This window comes from Anomalospiza imberbis, chromosome 15 (genome assembly GCF_031753505.1).
Source record: "Anomalospiza imberbis isolate Cuckoo-Finch-1a 21T00152 chromosome 15, ASM3175350v1, whole genome shotgun sequence".
Lineage (NCBI taxonomy): Eukaryota > Metazoa > Chordata > Aves > Passeriformes > Viduidae > Anomalospiza > Anomalospiza imberbis.
This window is the reverse complement of record NC_089695.1, coordinates 3,014,707-3,037,467: the sequence shown is the minus strand read 5'-3', so window position 1 is coordinate 3,037,467 and position 22,761 is coordinate 3,014,707. Positions and strand designations below refer to the sequence as shown.

The window sequence follows — 22,761 nt, the reverse complement described above, 5'->3', positions numbered from 1 at the left end:
TCCTTCCTCGGTGGATTCTGCCCTCGCTGAACAGGGGCAGGATTGCTCAGCAGCAGCTGTGGTGCAGCAGCTCAGCACAAGGAGCTTTTTGGGTACAAAACCCAAGTGTGCTGTTTCCACAGGCCCGAGGGTATATCCAGTGCAGGGCTGTGCTGCAGCTCCAGGCACAGCACCTGCTTCCCTGGGAGAGGGACTTGGAGCCCAGCCCAGGGAACAGTCCAAAGGAATGCTGCTGGATTTCTTCAGGATACCAGCTATTGATAATCCCCTCTGTTTGGTAAATGCAAGTGAATGATTCCTGCAGAGCCTTGTGCAATGTGCAGGGCTGGAACACAGAGCACGCTCTAGATCATCATCAAAAATGCTGGGACAACAAGGGATGCTCAGGGAGCACGTGGAAAGCAGCAGGGTTGTTTTCTTACTCAAAATATTTTTACTAACATCAGCTGTTTTTAAACGTGTCAAAGTTCAAAGCAGTCTGGTTTTGGAGAAGGAGGAATCAGGTTTTCAGTCATTTTTTCTCCAGATTTGTTGTACTTCATACTTTGAAATTGTGCTTACAAATGAACTAATTGGCCTAAAGTGAGTACTTAAAACCTGTCAACATGCTGTCATTAGACTTTTCTAGTGTCATTTCAAGTGGGCAGTAACTTGCAGTGGTTCTCATTTGGGGTGTAGGGCTTTTTTAGAATTACACAAGACCAAATAGACTTATTCATGTGAAAGCTGCCCACATTTGCCTTTGATCCCTGTGAAGGAGGCCAGAGTTCCCCCAAGGTTAAGTGGTACTTTTGGAATCTCTAAGCTTTCTCAGCTAGATATTCAATATATGGTATTTCCTGGATCCCCATGCTAAATCTAACAATCTGATGGTGTGGAGAAGGGGAAGAAAAACTCTATGTAACTTCAATAGATACAAATTCCATAAATTTTCTTTTTAATCTGATATCTGCTTCTATACCTAATACTGAGTTATATATCTTAGCAGAGATCTCATGCATTGTGTGATTTAATAAAAATGGGGGCCAGGTTAACTGTAAAACTAAGAAGTTATGTGACTTTCACGGAGGTAAAAACATTAATAAGGCAAATTGATATTCCTGCTTTTTCAGCTTTTACATTCTGATTTTTACCTGATTTTTCTACTGCACAGTCCCATCTGTCTGTTCATTGTTTAATGTGCTTCAGCATCTTCTGATCATCCCTTGGCATTTCCTCCTGGAAACTTCCTGCCTGGGTCAGCAGCTAGCCCAGGTATCTGGGATGAGTTCCCAAGGGAGATTGCACCATCCATGCCTCCTGACTTCTGAACTTTACTAATACTTTCTTTGTAGACTTAAGGCCTTTTTTCTGCAAATCCTCAGCAGTACAGGCAGGTGATTTGACACCCAGTCACATGTAGGTCCCCAGGAGTACAAATGTGTAACAATCTTTTCACAGTGGTTTGTCAAATTCTGCTCCTCTGAAGCTTCAGTCACATGCTTGCCAGCAACTAATTCAATTACATCTTAGCAATTTTCCAGTTACATACCATGAACCACCAGAGGAAACTTGGGAAGAAGACTTAAGATTAGAAAGTAACTCAAATTTTTGAATGGCTGAAAATTGAGTTCAGCTTGGCTTGGTTTCAGCTGTGTAGCCATTGCCTGTTGGGTAGCATTGCACCTATTCCTTGCAATTTTCCATAGAAACAGCTGCAGGAGTGATAAAGACTGGCAAAATTACTCCATGGTTCCAGGAGGGATACTGTAAACATACTCAAAGTCATCATTCAGCCTTCTACCAATTAACCTCTTCTTTATAAAGAAGGATTCAGTATATATGAAAAACCATGTAGCAGATTAATTTTCTTGGGAAGTGTAGGCTTATGTTTTTTTCCAAATTAGCAAGATTATGTAATATTGTACTTTGCATTTGTGTGTGTATGGAGCAACTGATTGTATCTCCAGATCCTTAGAGATGGGTTTCTTTCTGATAAAAATAATAGTTAAACACGGAATTTTCATGAAAATTCAATATTGAGTTCATTTTATTCATGCTGATGAGGCTGGTGAGTTTTAATTGCAGGCTGCAAATTGAACTCTCAACTTCTGAGTGAAATCAGATTTACAAAAAGAAACCTCAAGTGCAAGAACAACGGACAAGCAATTCTGTTACAGAACACACAAATGACATGGTGATTCATACAGATTTATGTAACGGGGTCTCCAGCAGAGAAGATGTATTTGAATGTACAAATGTGTATCACACAGCTGACTTTTTTCTTACTGACATTTTTTTATGCTGGAGAAGATCTTTTGGACTTTACTGTTTGGATTTTGATCCGCTTTTTTTTTCATTTGATAATGACAACAGTATATAAAGTATAATACAACTGAAAGGCATTTAAGTTAGTTCTTTCCTGGGAGAAGTGACATGCTATGGATTATAAATCAGAGCTAGAAGAGCAACTTCCTTGAGAATCATAACCACTCATGAGGAAATATGGTATCAGACTTGTTTGTTGGCAGCAACTGTGTAAATACTGAAGGTGTTCTAAGCAAATTTAAATTAGAATAATTCAATTGCTTGAGAAAGCCACCTGAGGACTACAGAACTGAAGGGTATTTTTCCAGGTTCTTGCTCACAGTGTTTAGGGACTTTAAATGTTATTTGCAGCCAGAAGCATTAAAACCTGGTCATGGTGTCCTCTCTACTCAAGAGACCAGGGATGATGCCTGCGAGAGGCTCATTGGGGTGAGGGGGCTCTTGCAACTCAGGTCTGTGGGAGATGATATAAGTGTATGGGAGAAGTACAGGAAATTGCCATAGGAAACATCTGCCACTTCCTGAGAGAAGTGGAGATCAGAGAAGTGGATGGGAAGATGTGTTTGGGCAGAGTAGGTCTTACCCTGAGTCATAAATGGTGGTCACAAACCTGGCTGAAGATCTCTGCATGCTCTGCAGGAGTTGTGCTGAAGGCTGTGTTGGCCAGGGTAGGGACCAGGATTTGTGGGAATGTAGAAATGCAAATAAAAGAGCAATTGGTGATACTGTTCACAAAATAACTGGGGAATCAGTCCCTTCTTTCCTCTGTGGCTTTACTAGCATGCCCGGAATGACTCGGGGTTTGCTGATCAGTTTTTTTCCTATAACCATGGTACTGGATGGCAGGTGGTATCTCTGTGGCAACATCTGGATTTCAGCCATCTTCAGTCTCAGTAACTTACTTTCATATTAAACAAGTCTCCTAAAACTGATGAAAATAGTTGCTTTAGAGGCCAGATTGACAGCTTAATATTGCTAGGTGTAATTTTGGGAGTAGGTTGTTTGTTTAGATGACTGATGCTGCCCCCAAAAGATAAATGTACAAAATCATTTTTTTTAAAAGGTTGACATGATGATGATCTGGCCTGTGATTGGATTCTTAAGTCTTACTGAATTTATGTATTTCAAAAGTGGAAGTGTAAAGTGTGTGTTCATAATTATGTACTGAAATGGACACAGTATTTTTCAGGATTTTGTAATATAGAGGAGATTTGGATAAACCAGGAAATGCTACTTTTTTAGTACATTCAATATTTGCATAATCAAAGCTACCAACAGTGTAGCTTCTCCACCTCTGGTTTGACCTGACTGTTCTGGTGAACATGTCAGGTTTAGCAGATCTTTCTTCCGACCCCTCATCCTCTTCCAATAGCTCCACTTGCAGGTCACAACAGTTTTCTGGCATAGAAAGGGTGATCTGAAAAGTGGCCCTGCTATCTAATTAGCAGCTGATTAATGTAAATTTCTATACCTTTTCTGGACCTTGAGAGCCCAGCTGGTCTCCTAACACCAGTCTTCAGAAACTGTCCCACCTTTCCATGATGATTCCCAGCTGGAGCTGCTGTCAGGGCCCAGCCCAGCTCTCGAGGTGGGGTTGTGCTTCTGCTCTTTCCTTCTTCTTGTGCTCCTAGAAAAGCTTTCCCTGACAGGCTTGTTTTCTCCTCAGCTCGGACTTAATTGAGAGGGACAGCATTGATACTTTCTTACTTGGGAGGCTCTTTGAACTGCAGCTTTTCTTTCCTACAGTGATAGAAGGTATCCAGAGCTGCTGGCTGTGGGAATGCCTTGTGTGAGAATGGGAATGATAAACGCAGGACCCTTAGGGGTGACATTAAGCAGAGCAGGGCAGAGGGTTCCCACCTCAGCTGAAGGCAGGGTTCATTTGCAGTTTGGTTACTGTAGCAATGGAGAACAGCTTAGTTTCAAAACAATTGTATAGACAAGCCTTTCAGAGATTTTTGGTGAGTGCAAATGTATTTCTCAAGACTGGTCTCAAAAACCTGTAAACTACACTTGTTAAAATTAAAGGATAACCCATAGTGCACGACAAAGCCAAAGAGGCCACGGGTTAGAGCAGGCTTCAGCTAAAGAGCTGCCAGCCAGCACAGAGCCAGGGATTGCTGAGCATCCCCCAGATTCCTTATTATCTGCTGAGAAACTGGCTGGGGACTCACTCATGGTTCAGAGGCCAAGTAACAGCAGTGGTGGGGAGAGGTGCTCAGCTGGAACTACTGACCTGCACAGAGCAGGGAGCTGCAGAAGGAGCATCCTGAGGAGTGGCTCCAGGGGCTGTGGGATGCTGGGCTGTTTCCTGGGGTTGTTGGAGGGTGGCTGTGGGACTCTGGGCCGTTCCTGGGATTAGTAAGATTCTTCTTGTTTCTCATATAATTAGATATGGTTTGCTTTCCCAAGAGTCTGCTGAAGATCTGCAGTGCAGAGTCAGTCCAATTCTATTTTCATATTTGTTCTTTCTCTTTATAAGAGAAAAATCTCCTGTTTGTTTGGTTTACGATTGGTTCCTCTAAAAAAGATTAATTCCAAAGTGAGGTGTACGTGACTCTTGTTTTGACAGCCATGCAAAGTGAAGTTATTTGTGAATCAGTGTGTTTGTGAAGGATGGCCCAGAGAGAAATAAATCTGTGTTTCAGGAAACTTAATCCTTGCAGGGCTGGTGACTGATCCATGGCTTAATTCTTGCATCCAGACTTTCACTTAACTGTGTAATGTTTACGTAACTTTATTAAACCATGGTTCAAACTATACATCATTTTAGTTCCCCTTCCAATGATTAATTATGTGAGTCTGCTTTGTAAAACTTCAAATCTTCTTTCCTTTTTTTTTTTTTTTTTGAAGGCTCCATGTATCAGTGTTTGGGTAAAGCAAATGAGTATTAGTCCAGAAAATTATTTAATCAGGCTAAAACCTTTCACATTTGTAGTTAAAGTTCTGACACTGAAGTAATAATTAAAATTTCAGCGCTTAATAGATTCCTTTCAGTAAGATGTGACTAGAGTTCCCCAGAGGTGGCTTTTGGGAAAGCAGCCGTGGGTTGCTTGAGGGCAGTCAGTAACTGGGGCAGGGCTGCCCAGGTTTGGTGGGCCTTGGTGAAGGCTATTTTTAAAGTCTTTATAATGAACAGAATTGTTCATTTGTTACTGGAAGGGGAAGTGAGCAAGTTGTTAGCTTGGTACCAGAATTTTTAAAAAGGTACTAAAACTTCACACTCCACTTGAAAGCACTGAGTTTGCAGTGGCAGATTCTGCTTGTAATGTCAAGGTGAATGCTACAATATTTGGAGAAATCCTAATTCAAAGTATCATCTTACTGTCAGGTTAGTCTGCTCTCAACCACAGAGTCTTTCTGCTCCTAACCTTGCTGTTGGAAGTCAGCCTCTGGAAAATACTCTTACTTTAAGCTCTGCACACACAGAAGAACTTTGGGAACTCAGTAGGTCATGTAAATTGCCTCGCTGTTCTTGCTGATTCCCCTTCCCAAGTACATTGTCACCTGTGTCAGGAATTGTCTAGGTTCCTTGTAAGGTTAAAGTAGCTGTGCTCAAATGTCCTCATGAGGATCAATATTGAAAATTCCATCTATCTGCTTTGTCCTTTCTTGTCTTAACATGGAGTGTAGGGTTTACCTTTCTGTGCTTTGACAGATGTGCAGTGTTAGTTGTAAAGATTTTTTTTTACTTTTTTTTTTATTATTATTATTTTTGGTGGGTGAGAGGGGAGGTTTGGGGTATCTTCAGCATGGCATTTTTTCAAACATTTTTCATGTGCTTAGGTGCATCCAAGCAGAAGTCAAGTTCCCTGCAGGTAGCAGATAAGGACCTACTGCCACCTTTTCACCCATACCAGCCTTTGGAATGCATAGTAGAAGAGACTGAAGGCAAGCTGAATGAACTTGGACAGAGAATTAGTGCTATTGAAAAAGCACAACTTAAATCATTGGAATTAATTCAAGGTGAACCTTTAAATAAAGATAAGATTGAAGAACTTAAAAAGAACAGAGAAGAACAAGTACAGAAGAAGAAGAAAATATTGAAGGAGCTGCAGAAGGTGGAAAGGCAGTTGCAGATGAAAACCCAACAGCAGTTTACCAAAGAATATTTGGAGACCAAAGGTCAGACAGACACACCACCTGCCCTGCAGCAGCAGTGCTCACTTACAGGGGTCTTCCCAGAAGTGGAAGCCGATAAGGGTCTGCCAGAGGATAACTTTTCAGGGTTACCTCAGGTTGACACAATCTTGTCTAAAGATGATGAGCAACACCAGTCTCCACCACCTGCTGAACAAATAGAGTTTGTCCCCATCCAGCCTTTGCCAGCACCGCAATGTAATTTTTCTGGTAACTTAGGTTATAATGGGACAGAGTCTCTTGAACTTCAGAAAGCATTAGGGAATCAGCAGAATGTAGGACAGCAGCAGCAAATTGCTGGGCAGGGGCTCTTAGTTCAAGAACCAGACGGATTAATGGTTGCCACTCCAGCACAGACGCTTACCGACACTCTTGATGACCTAATAGCAGGTGGGTTAAGAAATATACCTATTTTTGCATTAATTTGTGTGCTCAGTTTCCCTCTCTCTCCTTCCCTCCAAATACATCTTGGGGTTTTCCAGTTTGGGAATACTTGCTTAAGAATAAAGTTCCTGATTAGTGCTATTAATCCTAACAGTGACTTCCAATTCTAACATGATACTTTTAAATATCTTTTTTTCCAAAGTGCAAAACTTCCTGTACTGGACACCTGTTTTAGCCCCTTTGGCCTCATCTTTTTCTGTGCTTCTTTAAAAAGTCTCATCATGAGTAATTAGTAGTGCCCATTAGGAAACCCAAAAGCATGACAGAATTATATCTTCTGTAGAATTTTCTGTGCAGGCTTATCAGTGACTTTCTTCAATGTGGTAGCCATCTCTAGAAAGAGCCAAATTGTTGTCACTTTTATGGACAAACACATTCCTGTCCTTGCTGCTGGAGCTTAAGCACAGCCTGGAATCCGTGCACAACCGCTCCGTTCTGTGATGGCTTGTGTTTGCAGAATCCCTGCCAAACCCTGGGTGTTGTGCAGGAATATCTGCTGGTTAGATGTTCCACATGGCAAAAACGTGTCCTGTTAGCTGGATGAAAAGCAAAAACCCCAACATCCTTCACGTGTTGGCACTGTATGAAGAGGAATGGGAATGCCCACACATCGGGTTGTGTGAGTGCCCTTGTGCAGAAACAGGGATCACTTTGGGTGACTTCATTTCCTGGACTTGACTAGGATTGAGGTTTGCTGCTGGAGGTATGTAGGATATAGCCAGTGTTGTTTGGTCTGTAGTTTTTTTTAATTCAGTGTTTTTCAACTTTTCTTTGTACCTTGTGCCTGTACCCCTGCCCATTATTTTCCTGTCTGTCTCCCCCTGCCCCTTCCGTTTCGTAGTCACTGCCGTGTGCTCTGAGATGTCAAGGCTGTAGAAGTGTGCAGTGAGATCTTTGGCCAACCATTCCTGGGAGCCTTTGGAATGGTAATTGCATCAAGCTCATGCAAGTCAAGAGTACTTGTGACTTTGCAACCCCCTGTGGGACCCAGAGTTGGTGGAGTAGTGGGGTGGTTGTACCAGCTCCTGTCCTCTCCTTGCTGTAATTCCAGTTGTTTTATACAGCACCAGTTTTAGTTCCTCCTGTTCTGGCACAGTGAGCCTCCCTCCCTGCTCTGTGATGCTCTTCAGAATACTCAGCCAACATTAAAACATTCTCAATTTTTACGACTCAGAATTTTAGTACTGGAGTGTATAAGGAGGAAAATTTGAACGGCTAACACAAAACATAATCAACAAGGGATTAATCTTTGGAGTAGTTGCTGTTGCTGAGAGTTGAACGTGTCTGGCACAAGGCCATGGAGTCTGTACCCTCTCATGGTCAGCAGCTCATTCTGCAGCCACAAACTCAGTGTCCCCACTGTGAAAAGTGCTGAAGTCCAGCTGAGTGTGAGAACTGTGCTGTGGGAAAAAAGATTGCAAACAACCAGAAAAACTGTATCTTAAAAAGAATTTTTAAAAGCTGAATAGACATTGGTTTGCTTTTTGAAAACAACTACTGGTTTTGCTAAGTAGTCAAAGACATTTTTTGCTAAGACATGAGATTTACTTATTTCAAAAATCACTACAAATAGCACCATCTTCTGCATTAGAAATTACATTTACAAAAATGCAACTTGAGGAGTCTTTAGTTATTGAGTTCCAGAGGCTTCCACAAAAATGTATTGATTGCTTTACTGAAGTATATTTTCTTCTGAAATTCATAAGTCTCTTACACTTCCCTCCAAAAAAATTGTCAGAAGATAGATATCTTTCTCACTTTGTAAATCCAGACTGTGTAAAAGTGATCTCCATGTCAGTTATAATCCTACTATATATCAGATTTATAGCCATGCAAAAACAAACTTTAAATTTATCTACTCATACTCTGAACTCTTTGATCCATATCTAAAATGCATTTTTCTGACAAAATTACCCATTAGTCCTTGATTTTATTAAGAAATTTTGAGCAATTAAAACTGTTGCAAGGTCTGTTTTTACATGCCCACTGCAGATGCCAGGTGAAATTGTTCAGGTTCTTGTGCCTGGTGCATGGGAAGCCTGGGTTTTAGGGAGCTTGTGTCCCACACTTGGGGTGTCATTGAGGGCTCCCCTTGATCCCACTGCTGGAGCTGCAGTGATGTTAGTGAGTGACTCTGGGTTTATAAGAGGTATGAGCATTTACTCCCTCTGAGTATTTCAGTTTGGGTGGGGACTGCTTCAGAAGAACAGAAATGATTTGTCCCTCTGGCCTGAAATACCTTTTACTGTTGCTCTTAGCAGTGGTGATATCCAGAGGAGGCCATGGAGATGCTCCAAGGGCTGCAGCCCCTCTGCTCTGGACCCGGCTGGGAGAGCTGGGGGTGTTCACCTGGAGAAGAGACCTCAGAGCCCCTTCCAGAGCCTAAAGGGGCTCCAGGAGAGGGACTTTGGAGAAGGGTCTGGAGGGACAGGACAAGAGGGAATGGCTTCCCACTGCCGGAGGGCAGGGAGAGAAAGGATATTGGGAAGAAATTCCTCCCTATGAGGGTGGTGAGGTCCTGAGGTTGCCCAGACAAGTTGTGGCTGCCCTTGGATCCCTGGCGGTGTCCAAGGCCAGGTTGGATGGGGCTTGGAGGAACCTGGGATGGTGGAAGGTGTCCCTGCCCATAGCAGGGGGTGGAATGAGATGAGCTTTAAGGTTGCTTCCAACCCAAACCATTCTGGGATTCTGTGATGTGGGAGGAAAATCTTTCTGAGCCTCAGCTGGGACCAGTTGTAAGGGAGAACTTCAATTTCTGTGAAGCTACAAATTTGTATTTTGCTGACCAATTTAACAGTGACAACATACATAAATGGAGTATTTATCTTACAGTCATGCTGGCAGGCTGTGTCAGCTGTGAGGTGTTTAGGTGGTGGATGTCAAGGTGCAAAGTGTCAGTGAGTCATGGCACACATCCCCTCTTCCATAAAACTACACAGAAATAACCAAGTACCTTTTGGAAAGTCAGCTAAAACCTAAAAATGAAGCAGCTCTTTCCACTCCACAATATTTTGTTTGTAATGGAGTTTATTTTGATGTGCTGCTGCAAAAATCTTGCACCTAATAGTACATTAAAGGTGTGACTTACTACAGTCAAAATTTTAACCAGGTTTACAAAAGAGACAGACTTGGTGCAATTTAGAGTGGGAGATCAATAAATTAATTTGGAACACAGCTATGATTTTCATTATTCAGTATCTATCTGGTTTCTTGGAGCCTCTTGTCTTGCATATTTGGAGTTACATTTCAGTTCACCTTCTGCATTTTCCATTGCACATTTCTTAGTTGTAGTATCTGAATTGAGGCTGTTTCCTGGTTTAGGGTATTAAAGATGAGGAAGTTTTCTGTGTTGCTGGGGTTTGGCTCTAGTTGGAATATTTTTGTTTCTCTTTGTTTTGCTCAGCTGGTATTCTTAGTCAAAAGACTGTGTGTGCTTTTCTGTCCCACTCTCGTCCTGTGAGCTGATGTTTCCAAACTGAAATTTCAGGTGTGTTCTGAGAAACTTTGTTGTTTGGTTCTGGCATTCTGGTTGTAGTTGGTGATACAGAATTATGATATTTTAAGGTAAGGATTTGGAAGGTGACATCTTGAGTTACTGTGTTGAGGATTGGTGTTTGGAGTAAATCAGGTTACTGGGACAATCTGGAGTGAAGAATGGTGAGCCATATGAAGGGAGCTGCAGTTACCAACATGCAAAAGCCTCTGCAGTAGCAGATTACTGAGAAGCTGCCTGGACAGTCTGAAAGGCTGCTCAGGCTTGAAAAAGGATGATTCTCTCTGTCCTGAAAGTCCCAATTCCTTTGAGGAAAGAGCAACTGAAATCTAAGTCCAGTACTCCTGAATGCCAATGCTCGTGTCATGACAGCAGTTGGGTTGCCACAGGTTCAGCCTACAGCTGAAATCTCATCCAGAGCTGCTTGCTCCAGGTACTGTCAGTGTTCCAGAGTTGCATTTGGATAAAATACCAAGTTCTTGCTTTCTTTTGTTTTATTCATGTTTCCTTTGATATTTTTGATGACTTTGAAAATAGTCATCCATGTCTTTAAAGACCAGCATTCATCTACCAGCTCAGACAAACACAGACCTTTGGAACATTGCAAACCCTTCATAGGGCATGGGAAACCTGAATTTTGTCATGTGTGGGGTAATTTTTTTTTTCTATAAGGAAATCTTTTGAATATTGAAGTCTATGGACATATCTAAAACCTCTGTCACAAAATAGATATTTCCCTGGAGCTGAGGGCAAGCAGTGTCAGTGCTATTTTCACTGCTAAGCTGTGGTACCACAGACATTCCCTCTTAATGCCATGTTGGAACCATTGCTGCAAGGTCATTTTCAAGTTTAAAATCTGTATTTTGCTGTGTAACTAGAGCTGGGATAAATCAGGCCCATGAAATTTGAGGCAGAAGTTCTCAGGCTTTTTTTGCTCCATGGACCACAAATTATGCTGCTGCTCCATGGGTCCAGCTTGCCAGCCACACTGAAGAAATAAAAAAGAGCATTTTGAAAAATCTTGCCATTTTGTAAGCTCAGTAGTTATACAGGGGGTGATTAATTGGTGGGCATTGTAGGAATATTTGTTAGATTTTATTTTAAACCATATTTTAGGGTATCAGTGCAGGGTTTATCTTCATTTCTACTGCCTTTGGTTTTCTGTTTCATGTTTAATATTACTGTGCACATGAACTGCGTAGTGCACACTCACATGCTTCAAACACAAGATGAAAATCTAAAGTATGCAAGAAAAACTTCAATATTTTCCGTCATGGTTGTGAAATACAGAGAATTTGTGGAACCTGTGACAGCTACACTGAATATATTACTTTAAGACTCTTAAACTGGCTCCCTCTGCACACCCAGCTCTGCATGCACAACACATGTATGTGGTTTTACATGTATCTGTAGTTGCAAGAGCTGAAAAAATTGAGCCAGTGTCTTCCACAAGGAAGGACCAGTTTGATTTAACATAAATCCTTAACAGGGTGATGTGGTATCTTGGGAGGAGTAATCTGTAGAAATCCAGTTATCATCTTGCACTTCAGTGCATTGAGCAAGAAAACAATCGTATTGCATTAATTAATGCTCATTTGCTGCTGTGAGTGATAATCCATAGTGAGCTTTTGTATTTGAAACTTTCAATACTAATCTGGTTTGCTCATGAAGGTTGTAACAAGAATTCAGATCTGGTACTTCGTTGCCTAAACATGGTGGCCACCTGTTAATGCTGGTTTTGCCAATGCACCAAGGAGATGTGTTTGCTTAAAAAATAAAACTGAAAATGGAACTTCCCCAAATTTCAGTGAACCCCCTGCCATGTTTCCAGAACCCAGTGGAAGTGACCCATCTTGCCGTGCTTCAGTCTGTGTTTCCTTTGTCAGGCACTGGCAGCTCTTTAGGCTGAATTAATGGTGTTGATGGTCATGTTGGGGCTTTTGCTATGACTTTTCCATCTACACCATTTTCCTGTGAGTAATTGCTGGTGTGTAATCTGACAATGGAATGAGGAAGGTTGAGCTGGTTTGCAAAAATTTTTTTCTCTAAGTCATACACAGGTTTGAGTCCATCCCTCATCTTCCATTAGCACTTGGACAAAAGCAAAATGCTGCTGCTGCTTGTTTCTTACCTGTAGCTGTTAATGTTTTCCTTTAGTTGCTTTTTCCAGGAATACTGGTAAATACTGTGTGTTTTGGAATAACTAAAGCTCATCAGGTGTTCCAGTTGATGAGGCTACACAATAGAGACATTTGGCAATCCAGCAGTGACAATACTTGTCAAATCCAGCTGCTGTCAGCAGGGATTACTGACGCTAAAGCACACACGGCAGTGTGTGGGTGTGTTACACCTCTGGCAGGTAATCCCAGCTGAGTGCAGGGATCCAGGCTCCACTTGGACTCTCATCAGGTTACAGAGGCAGGCAGGAGTTCTGGCCCTGCAGTGGATGTCCAGGGAGGTTTCTCTGATTGTTGATTTTAAACTAGGTGAAAAAAATCTTTCTCAATTTTTAATTTTTAAAATTTTTATTTAAAAAAAAGAATAATATAAAGTTACATTCCCTGAGCAATGTTGGATCTTCAGGATGACATCTTTTACAGGCTGTGCATCAATCAGAATAAATTTTAGGGAGTACAGATAGTTTTCAGCTTTCTTACTTTTGTTGACTGCCCCCTCCTGTCTGCTTCCCTTCTGCTTTCCTGGGTTGGTTTAACTCTTGAGACATGATTAATAGTGTGAGTTGCTGTCAGTCATCTTGCTCTAAAAACTTTCTCTGGAGGCTAAGTGTGCACTAACCTTTATGTGAAAAAATTTGGGATTGCAGAATAAGATTATATTTTTGAACATTAGGTTTGTGTGTTAGTGATAAATAATTTGCCTGCTTAAACTGAGCATATGATTGAACTCTTCTTAACAGTGAAGGTTACAGTTAGAAAAGGGTAACTAATCACCTTCATAATTCACACTTGTAATGCATACAGACTAATTAATAAAATAATTTTCTAACTTACCACAGTTTGGAGACGATGCTTACACTGTTTAACTGCCACAAAGCTGCTTTTTGTTTTTAGGAACATTCAATTTGTTTCCCCCGTTACTGTTCTGATATTAGACCATTGCAGTTTTATGGAACTTAATATTTTTCATATGAAATGGGACGTTCCTAAGAGTGGATTAATAACCTGGTGCTCATTTTCAGCTGTGAATAGCAGAGTGCCCAGTGGCTCCACCAGCTCCTCGCACGCTACCGAGTCCCCGATGCCCGAGCCCTGCCCACAGGCAGCCAGCAATGTGCCCCCACAGTCCGTGCTCCCCATGTACCCATCAGTGGACATCGATGCACATGTGAGTAAACGAGCTAAGCTTGGAGTGGATTTGCTTGGGGGAAAAAAAAAAAAACAAGCAAGTCTGTTGTAGAAGTATTCGAGTTGTCTTTATTTTTTATTTCTGAGTATCTGCTTCTTTTTCTCTCCCATGTGTGAAGACTGAAAGCAATCACGACACTGCGCTGACCCTCGCGTGTGCGGGAGGGCACGAGGAGCTTGTGTCTGTGCTGATCGCCCGTGGTGCCAATATTGAGCACAGAGACAAGAAGGGTAAGTGAAAGCTCTAACAGTTTGACCATGAACTAAAGCATGAAACACTGAATTTCAAAATGTGAACTGCATTCTTGCACTTCACGTAACATTGGTCATACAAAGCCAGTGAGCCTCTCTCTGCTCCTGAGTGGGATCTTAAGCAGATTTGTGAAAATGAGGCCCTTGTGTCCTTATGACTCCACCCACTACGAATGACCTCAGCAAGCTGGATAGAGCAGCTGATGGGGGGAACCAGCCTATCTTGGGTGTCAGAGCTGAGTGGTGGCAGTTGTCAGGTTTGGTATCATTGTTCTCAGAAACAGAGTTCAGCAAAATCTCGCATCTTTTAGAGCTGAGAGAACAAAACCACCTCGCCACCTGTGTTGGAGCTCACACTGACCACTGGCAGTCAGCAACACATGCAGGGCAGATATGGTCACTGGTTGGAGCTTAATTTAACAGTAATTATGCAGAAAGCTGTGACTTCTCCAAGGAGAGGAGTTGGTCAGAACTTAATCCAAACTGATCACTGCAAGCACTGTTTAAATTTCTTTTGAACAGCCTTTGGCTGGAATCCGAGCCTCAATGTGACAGGGTCAGAAGAGGGTTGGGAAAGGCTCTGAGCTTGTGGCACCCAGCAGGAAACCCCCAGTCTGAGGAAGAGATATGATCAATGGAAGTCATTGTGAATCAACCCATTTGTGCATTTCTGCTCCTTAATAATACTTTTGAGATACTCAAGGTTGCTTTTTAATGCAATCTCATGTTACTAGGTTTTACACCCTTGATTCTGGCTGCAACTGCTGGACATGTTGGTGTCGTGGAAATTCTTCTGGACAAAGGTGGGGATATAGAAGCACAGTCGGAGCGCACAAAGGATACTCCGCTTTCCTTGGCATGCTCCGGTGGACGCCAGGAGGTACAGACATGTCCTCAAAGGGCTGGACTTCTTACTTGCAGATAGGGGCTTTTTTGTACAGTGTTGGGTTTCTTCTATTGTTGATACATCTTACTTTTTTTCTGGAAGGTTTTTCACCTGTTTCAGTGTAGCTAATTTAAGGCTTTTTTCCTCTTCTAAGAAAGGAAGACGAAATTTAAGACTTTTTTTCTTCTCTTCCTTGCCTATCCCAGTTTTGTTACTTAATGGTCATGGTCACTTGTGATAATTTGTGGTCTTTCTTCAGTCATTGTATCCTCACATGGTAAGTACTTCTATGAGGGATGCAGATATTTATTGAATAACTTCTTTCACTGAGCACTTCCCTTATCCATCTTCCTTGTTCTCAAACCTGAAACAGCCAGTGCAGGCACACAAGGACAGAAATTGGGATTTTTTTGTGGGCAGTACGTGGCTTTAGTGATAATGCACAGGGCTGAAAAATGCAGATGCAATGCAGGACACATTGTACCCATCTTCTAAGGATGTTTCAGAGTTCTGTCAGATTTGTGTGTCTTGTTGTCCAAATAAGATTAGTGAAATCCTTCCTATTTCAGTCATGTGCTTAGTACCTTAGAAGATGGCATGGAGATGGCCAAGAACTCTGTAGTAGATGAATATGAGGATTAAAATAGTTGGCCAAAATTGGAAAGTTTCCATTTTAATTTTGAATTGCAGATCTTTTAAGAGTAAAAATGCTTCTCATAAAAAAGGCAAGATCAGCATAGCCTGTAGTAGTAGCATTATATATTGAACAACTGAAGTCTTCTGTTCTTCCTCCTTTTTTTTTTTTATGCCAGAATCTACCTCTTATGTTTCTGGCTTAGCAAGGATCCTTTTTTTCTGGCTTGTTTGGAAATCACCTAGCTTATGTTAATAGTAAATTGAGGCCCACTGAAGTACATCACCAAAATGGTTTAATTTTCTCTCATTCTGTTTCTCTGAAGCAACTTCTGATAGAGGAGTCCTTCCTCATCCTCGATCCATTAAAATATCAGTGCACTCTGATTTTTACCACTTTTTTTTTTTTTGGAAAGTTCATATAATGCAGATAGCCAAACTTGGCTCAAGTGTCATTTGAATTCAAATTGTGAGATGAGTTTTTGTGAAAGAGATGCTCAGACATTGTGAGACATTATGGGAGTGGGGTAGATCTATTGTTTGCAGACTTAAGATTCCCAGGAAGAGCTTCACTTTAAAGCCTTGCAGTTTTATTTAGGTAAAACAACCTTTCTGGCAGACAAGTGCTCAGCTGCTGTGGTCATGGACTGTGGGAGCTGTACAGAGATAGGGAAAAGTCAAGCAGAAGAGGGTGGAGATTTTCCAATGGAATCTTGTCTGTTGACCAAGGAAGCTGGTAGCACGTTGGAAAGTTTGTGATAACATCCTCTCACTCCCTGGACAACAGCAAAGGCCACAATATGTCTGTTAATACTTGTGCTCTCTTTTCAGGTTGTTGATTTGCTGTTGGCGCGGGGAGCAAATAAAGAACACAGGAATGTGTCTGACTACACGCCGTTAAGCCTTGCTGCATCTGGTGGCTATGTTAATATCATCAAGATCCTTCTCAATGCTGGGGCAGAAATTAATTCCAGGTAATGTACCATGTGACCAGCTGAGCTTCAGTGTGACACAGGCACTTCTTGTTGGCTCCATCCTGAGGCACGGGTTGGAATCTCCGGTGTTTTCAGACCTCCTTGTAACAGTGTTTTTACACTGAAGACATTTCTATGTTCATGTTTTCTTAGTGCTTTTAAATCCTTTAACTATCACAAACTTCATCTGATTTACACCTAAATTTTAAGGGATTATAGTTTGCAAACTTATTCTTTCCCTTTTCCACCGTTCTGAGGTCTGAAAGTCAAACTGTTTCCAAATAGAACCATGTCAAGAAGGCAGCCAAGTGCTCAGGGCAGCTCTGTGTGTTTGAAGATGTCTTTTTCAAGCAGAGGAACAAATTTACACACCAGTGTCTCTTAAGTTTGCTTTCTATTAATTTAAAGAAAACTTTTACATATATTCTAACGCTAGATAGAGCAAGAGAGCTCTTAACTAGGGAAAGTTAAAGCTGCAGCTGTGCTAGAAGCATGTTTTTCTTGGAGAAAACCAGATGTAGCTTAAGGCTTATGTCTGCTTCAGCCATCAGAATGTCTAACAGCTGAAATGTATTTTCCTGGTTTATACATTGGAGTTGTCTCTTGCATATAGTCCCTCTGGTGGTTTCTCCTAATCAATGAAAAATGCTGCTATTTTAGGTCAGTGCCTATATTTTGTGTACGTTATGTGTTCCTTTCTGACTTACAACAAAACATTTTGTTGTTCTTGGAGGCACTTGTGAGCCGTGGGCACTGCAGTTTGTTTCTTTCCCTCAGGACTGGCAGTAAGCTGGGGATTTCTCCTCTGATGTTGGCTGCTATGAATGGCCATGTCCCTGCCGTGAAGCTGCTGCTTGATATGGGCTCTGATATTAACGCCCAAATCGAGACCAACCGCAACACAGCCCTCACCCTGGCCTGCTTCCAGGGCCGGGCAGAGGTGGTCAGTCTGCTGCTGGACAGGAAGGCCAATGTCGAGCACAGGGCAAAGGTAAGTGGGGGACTTGCCTTTCCTTATGATTTATTTCCTCTGAGTCATCAAGTTTCTTCAAATTTTCCTCTAACTTTGAGCTTCTCTGGGCTCAGAGGAGTTAATACATCAGAGCGCTTAAATGTTCTGAAATGAGTGTGGTTTCTTTTAGAAAATAAAAAAGCATCAGTGATGATGTATTTTTTTGCATTAGGGAAAAGCTGACTGGTCCTTCTGAGTTTCATTATAAACTTAGATTGAGTCTTGTCTAGACTTTTTCAGGTTTAAACTTGATGTGATACTTGGTAACAGAACGGATACAGATATTTTTACATGCCAGTGAAGTGTAGGCAGGAAGAGAATAGTGTTGCTTGTGATTCTCATATAGAACAGACTTCTTGTCTACAACCAAAGTAGTGCAGTCAAACTTTGTAAAGCTTTTACGTTGCTGTAGAACCCGTGGCTTCAGTACTGTGACCTTCTGTGCCTCTGAAATGCTCCACAGGTCCCATCCTTTGGTGCTCTGGGACAGCTTTGTGTCTCCTGCCATAAAGCAAGCTTAAAGCTTGTGTAGACAGCCAGACTGATTTCCCCAGCACAAAGGAATTTTTGGTAACTCCTAAGGCTGCTGAAATAATTGCTGTGTCTGTCTACCCCGCCTGCTTCTGGAATGACTGTGGCTGGAGAAAAGGGGATATGGATAAAAGCCAGCTCTCAAATGGTCAGTTGGGCATGTTAGCAGCTGGTGTAAGTTTTTTTAACAGTCTGACCTGGCAACTAAGTTGGGCCCAGATCAGTCTCAGTGCCAAGGGAGGCTAGAGAAAAACTATAAAGCCAGTTTCTGAGTATTTTTGTAGAAACACTTGTGTCTTCATTTGAATCTGTTCTAACCTCTGTTGTAGAGATCTTGTTATAAACTTTGCATTTGCTGTTGAGACAGGTATCTGGTGGTGCTTAGTCAACAGTTTGCTTGGGTTTGTATAAATCAAAGCCCAAGAGTGTTTGGGTTTTGGGTTGGTTTTGTTTGGTTGGTTTGTGTGTGGGTGTTTTGTTTTGTTGTTGGGGTTTTTTTGGTTGGGTTTTTGGGGTCTTTTTTGAGGAAGAGGCTGCTTGAAGTTAGGCTCCTAAACTAAATATAAGCAGCTAAATAAAAATCTGATTTCCCTTTGTAGGAATCATTTATGTCTTATCTGAAGTATGTTGTGCAGATTTCACAGAGTAACTCGTTCTCTTTGCACAGACTGGTCTCACACCTCTGATGGAAGCAGCTTCAGGAGGCTATGCAGAGGTTGGAAGGGTTCTCCTTGATAAAGGAGCAGATGTGAATGCCCCACCTGTGCCTTCCTCGAGAGATACGGCTTTAACAATTGCAGCTGATAAGGGTCACTACAAGTTCTGCGAGCTCCTCATTAATCGGTAAATCATTTCTCCTCATTAAGTGTTTAAGGCCAGAGTGGGTGGAGCTCTGAGCAGCCTGATCTTGTGGGTGGCTTCCCTGCCCATGGCAAGAGGATTGGAACAAGATGAGCTTTCAGGTCCCTTCCAAACCAAAGCAGTTATGACTAATGATTAGTGGCACATTTGTTCTATATTCCTCTGTGGCAAGAGTGCTCTTGTTCACATTACCTCATGCACCTGACAGCAAAGGGAATGGGAAGCTTTGAAAATAGGATGTTAAATCTCTTCCCTACTCTTCAGTATTATCCTGGAATATCTCACTACTGTAGTGTTAATGAAGCCAAGCAGGCAGCTGGGACCGGAGGCAGGCAGACAGTGTCTGGCTTGGACAGCTTGTTTGTGTATGAATCCAGCAGCTCCCACGTGAGCATAACCCAGTGTGCTGCTAACATCTTAAGGGGCTGCTTTGTCCTGTGGGTAGTCACCACACTGCTATTTTAAAGGTTGCTGGTTGCATATCTCTGGTGCATTAGGTGACATGAAATGAGTGTTCATTTCTGTCAGGGAGGCTTAAATATTCCCCTTGTCACTACCCTGCCGTTGAAACAGCAAATTACAGGGACAAAAAAAAATTCAGAGAAATTTCTCTGAGAAATTTCAGAATTTCTCATATCTTGCCACTGTATTTTAGTTATTAAAGTTCTATATCCAGTTGTACTGTGATGTTTTGTGATCTTGCTCTCTGACTTCCCCCTTGACTCGTGCCATTTCTCTGGGTTTGTGCTTTTAGAGGAGCACACATCGATGTTCGCAACAAGAAAGGAAACACCCCGCTGTGGCTGGCAGCCAACGGTGGGCACTACGACGTGGTCCAGCTGCTTGTGCAAGCAGGGGCAGACGTGGATGCTGCAGATAACAGGAAAATTACCCCTCTTATGTCAGCATTTCGCAAGGTGGGAGACCAGTTTCTTTTGTGTTTTCAAAACAGTGCCTCTCGTTTGGTCTTGAGTCTGAATGCTTGGGTTTGGAACAGTCAAATATAAGATGGCAAAATTGCTACTTCAACAAAATACCTGCTCCAAAACCATAATTACTGTACTTCACAAAGATACTTTTGAGAGTTTAAAAATTTTGTTCCATAAATGATGGTAGCTTTATAATTTCTAGTTGTACAGTGTGCAAAAACTTTGACTGTGAGATTTCCATATTTCTGCAGTCTGTACTGCTTGTTTTAGTGCTGCTTTGGAGGTGAACACAATACCAGTCTGCAATAAGCTGTCCTGATTGCCTTGTGCTTCTCTTGTTCTGTTCCTCATATGTTGTGATGGGACACTGTGTAGTCAGCTCTTTTGTCACCCACTGCCTTTTCTTCTTGGCAGGAAGAGCATTGCTTTGGGATTGTTTCCTCAATTGTGGTGTTGGATGCAAGGAGCATAAGCAGAGGAATTTATTAACTGTAGCTGCTTTGCATTTAACAAAATACCAAATAACCGTGCAGCTTTTTGACAAACAAAAATGCTGAGCTTGCCCCTGTTTTGACACTGCCTTGCTTTCACATAACTTCAGAAGCAACAGTTGGGTGCTTTGTGTGGTTGCACAGTGTACCCTGGGAGCAGAGGAATGTGCTTGCCAGGGTAACATTCAGGTGGCTCAGTTTCCTGATCTGACTTGGCCAGTAATTGAACAGTCTAAGTCAGCTCCATGGGGTGAGTGGCAAGAGAGTGTCTAAAGAGGGTTGTCTTGTGTCTTGGTTGTTACTAAAATCATGAAGATCTGCCTCTGGTCCTTGTATTTTAAAATAAAAAGTAACTTGTGGAAGAGCTTGTCTTTGCCGCCTTGAAGCAGAACAATGGTTGTGCTGTCAGCACTGAGCAAGCAGGACCTGCCCTTCTTCCCAAACAGCAGCTTACCAGAAATGTTCTTGCTTATTTTCAGTGTTTTGTGTTGAACTGAGAGATATCAAACTTGTATTTTGATGATGAATGTTGACAATTGTATACAAAAATTAGAATTTTCTTTGGTGTTGTAGGGGCATGTGAAAGTAGTTCAGTTCCTGGTGAAAGAAGTGAACCAATTTCCTTCAGACATTGAGTGCATGCGCTACATAGCGACCATCACGGACAAGGTGAGTTGGACTTGGGGAGAAGACCCTGGCCTGAATTTCCAGCAAAAAATATCCGTGGGGAATTCTTAAGTATTCAAAAACTGAATGTACATGTTTGCTCACATACATCTGATTTGAAGATTTGTCTCCTTTTTAAAATAGTACTTAAAAAGTAAATCAGCATTAGATCCTTTTCTGTGAAATACTATGTTTATGAATACAGGGCAGCTAATCTCATTGCAGAGCAAGCCTCACTCTTCAGTTGTTTATTACAGTAAGACATATTTGTTGTAGTAGTAAGACATATTTGCATTTCAGGACCTGTTGAAAAAGTGTCACCAGTGTGTGGAGACAATTGTGAAAGCTAAAGACCAGCAGGCTGCAGAAGCCAATAAAAATGCAACTATACTGCTGAAGGAGCTAGACCTGGAAAAAGTGAGTAGATAATTGCTGTCGTGTAACAGTGTTTGAGCTGTGTGTTAATCCCTAGGCTGCATTTCCTTTGGTGCTTTTTGGGGCAGACAGTCTTCATGTGGACTGTGTCTGTGTTCCTTCCCCTCATGTATCATATAAGTGAGGTACATACTGAGGGTGGCAAATCAGACCTGACTTCTGCTTCAGCCACTCCATTGTTCTTTTTAGGAAAGCTTGGACTTGCCAATAGTTCCTTGGGCAGTAGCTCTCTGGGGCCACCTCAGCACAGAGGTGGTGTGAGTAAGGGATGTCTCCAGTCTCATGGTGTGATTCTATGGGTGTAAATCATGTCCCTAAGCATTTTATGGACTTCTGCTCAGGGGAGTTGAGGAGATATGGAGAAAATCCCTTCTGCCTTTGCTGAGAATACTGTAAATTGTTCTAGAGTAACACACTCTTGAGTGGGCTCTCTTAATAGAGGTTCTTACAGTTTTTGACAAGTTCCGCATTGGTTTATTAAATTTTCCAGGTTGTGGACTTGTTAAGCACACACCAGTTGCTGTGCACATACAGTGCAGCAGATGACTGATTCCATATACTTTAAAAAAGTTAAATTAGAGCCATTGAGAACTGACTTTTGAATCAAAGATGTGAACATGACACCAAAAGTATCACTGAGCTTATTAAATGTTTGAGAAAGGACTAAGAGGACGAGAGATTTTTCTGGTCTGCCATTAAAACTGTATTTTTGTTAATACTTCTGTTTTGGTTATCACTTTGTTATCATTCCTTAGATATTTTGAGACCAGCTAGTCCTGTTGTTGCATAAGTTCTGTCCAGTTTCTGTGTAAGGATTCAGTATGTGCCAAAGCCATTGTATTCCATTGTGCTCTCTCCTTTCTCCTTCCCCTCAGATTTCTAGGGAAGATCTGAATTATAAGTATAATTTAGTCTGTCTGAAAATGTTTAAATATGGATTCTTTTCTCCTACATAGTCAAGAGAGGAGAGCAGAAAACAAGCTCTTGCAGCCAAAAGAGAGAAAAGAAAGGAAAAGAGAAAGAAGAAGAAAGAGGAACAAAAAAGAAAACAAGAAGAAGATGAAGAAAACAAGCCTAAGGAAACTCTGGAACTGCAAGAAGATGATGATGAAGAAGAAAATGATGATGAAGGTAAAGAACAAGTATTTCTATGAACAATGTAGATGTGGGGGTGTCACCTTCTAACCATGAAGGTAAAGGAATCTATTTGAAAGCTGTTCTCTCATATTTGACAGTATTGCATGGCTGCTGCCTGGCAAAACTCCTTTGCTCATTTTTTCACCCCCTCCTTTGTTCACAAAAGTCTTTCACTCTTGGAGGATTTACAGCTAAATTTGATGCT

At 41.7% G+C, this 22,761-nt stretch overlaps 1 protein-coding gene across 15 annotated transcripts in view; it reads left to right on the top strand.

Moving 5' to 3' along the window:
* Positions 1 to 22,761, top strand: part of ANKHD1 (ankyrin repeat and KH domain containing 1) — a 102,538-nt gene that overhangs the window by 60,000 nt on the left and 19,777 nt on the right. For 14 of the 15 annotated variants that reach the window (XM_068205542.1, XM_068205541.1, XM_068205547.1 and 11 more), the window contains exons 15-25: positions 6,094 to 6,837; positions 13,584 to 13,729; positions 13,869 to 13,980; positions 14,736 to 14,881; positions 16,352 to 16,494; positions 17,272 to 17,485; positions 18,705 to 18,880; positions 19,653 to 19,815; positions 20,892 to 20,987; positions 21,285 to 21,401; positions 22,376 to 22,550. In XM_068205542.1, coding sequence (XP_068061643.1) covers positions 6,094 to 6,837; positions 13,584 to 13,729; positions 13,869 to 13,980; positions 14,736 to 14,881; positions 16,352 to 16,494; positions 17,272 to 17,485; positions 18,705 to 18,880; positions 19,653 to 19,815; positions 20,892 to 20,987; positions 21,285 to 21,401; positions 22,376 to 22,550 — 2,232 coding nt within the window. The remainder of the gene's footprint in view (positions 1 to 6,093; positions 6,838 to 13,583; positions 13,730 to 13,868; positions 13,981 to 14,735; positions 14,882 to 16,351; positions 16,495 to 17,271; positions 17,486 to 18,704; positions 18,881 to 19,652; positions 19,816 to 20,891; positions 20,988 to 21,284; positions 21,402 to 22,375; positions 22,551 to 22,761) is intronic. The other variant, XM_068205549.1, reaches the window with a different exon arrangement.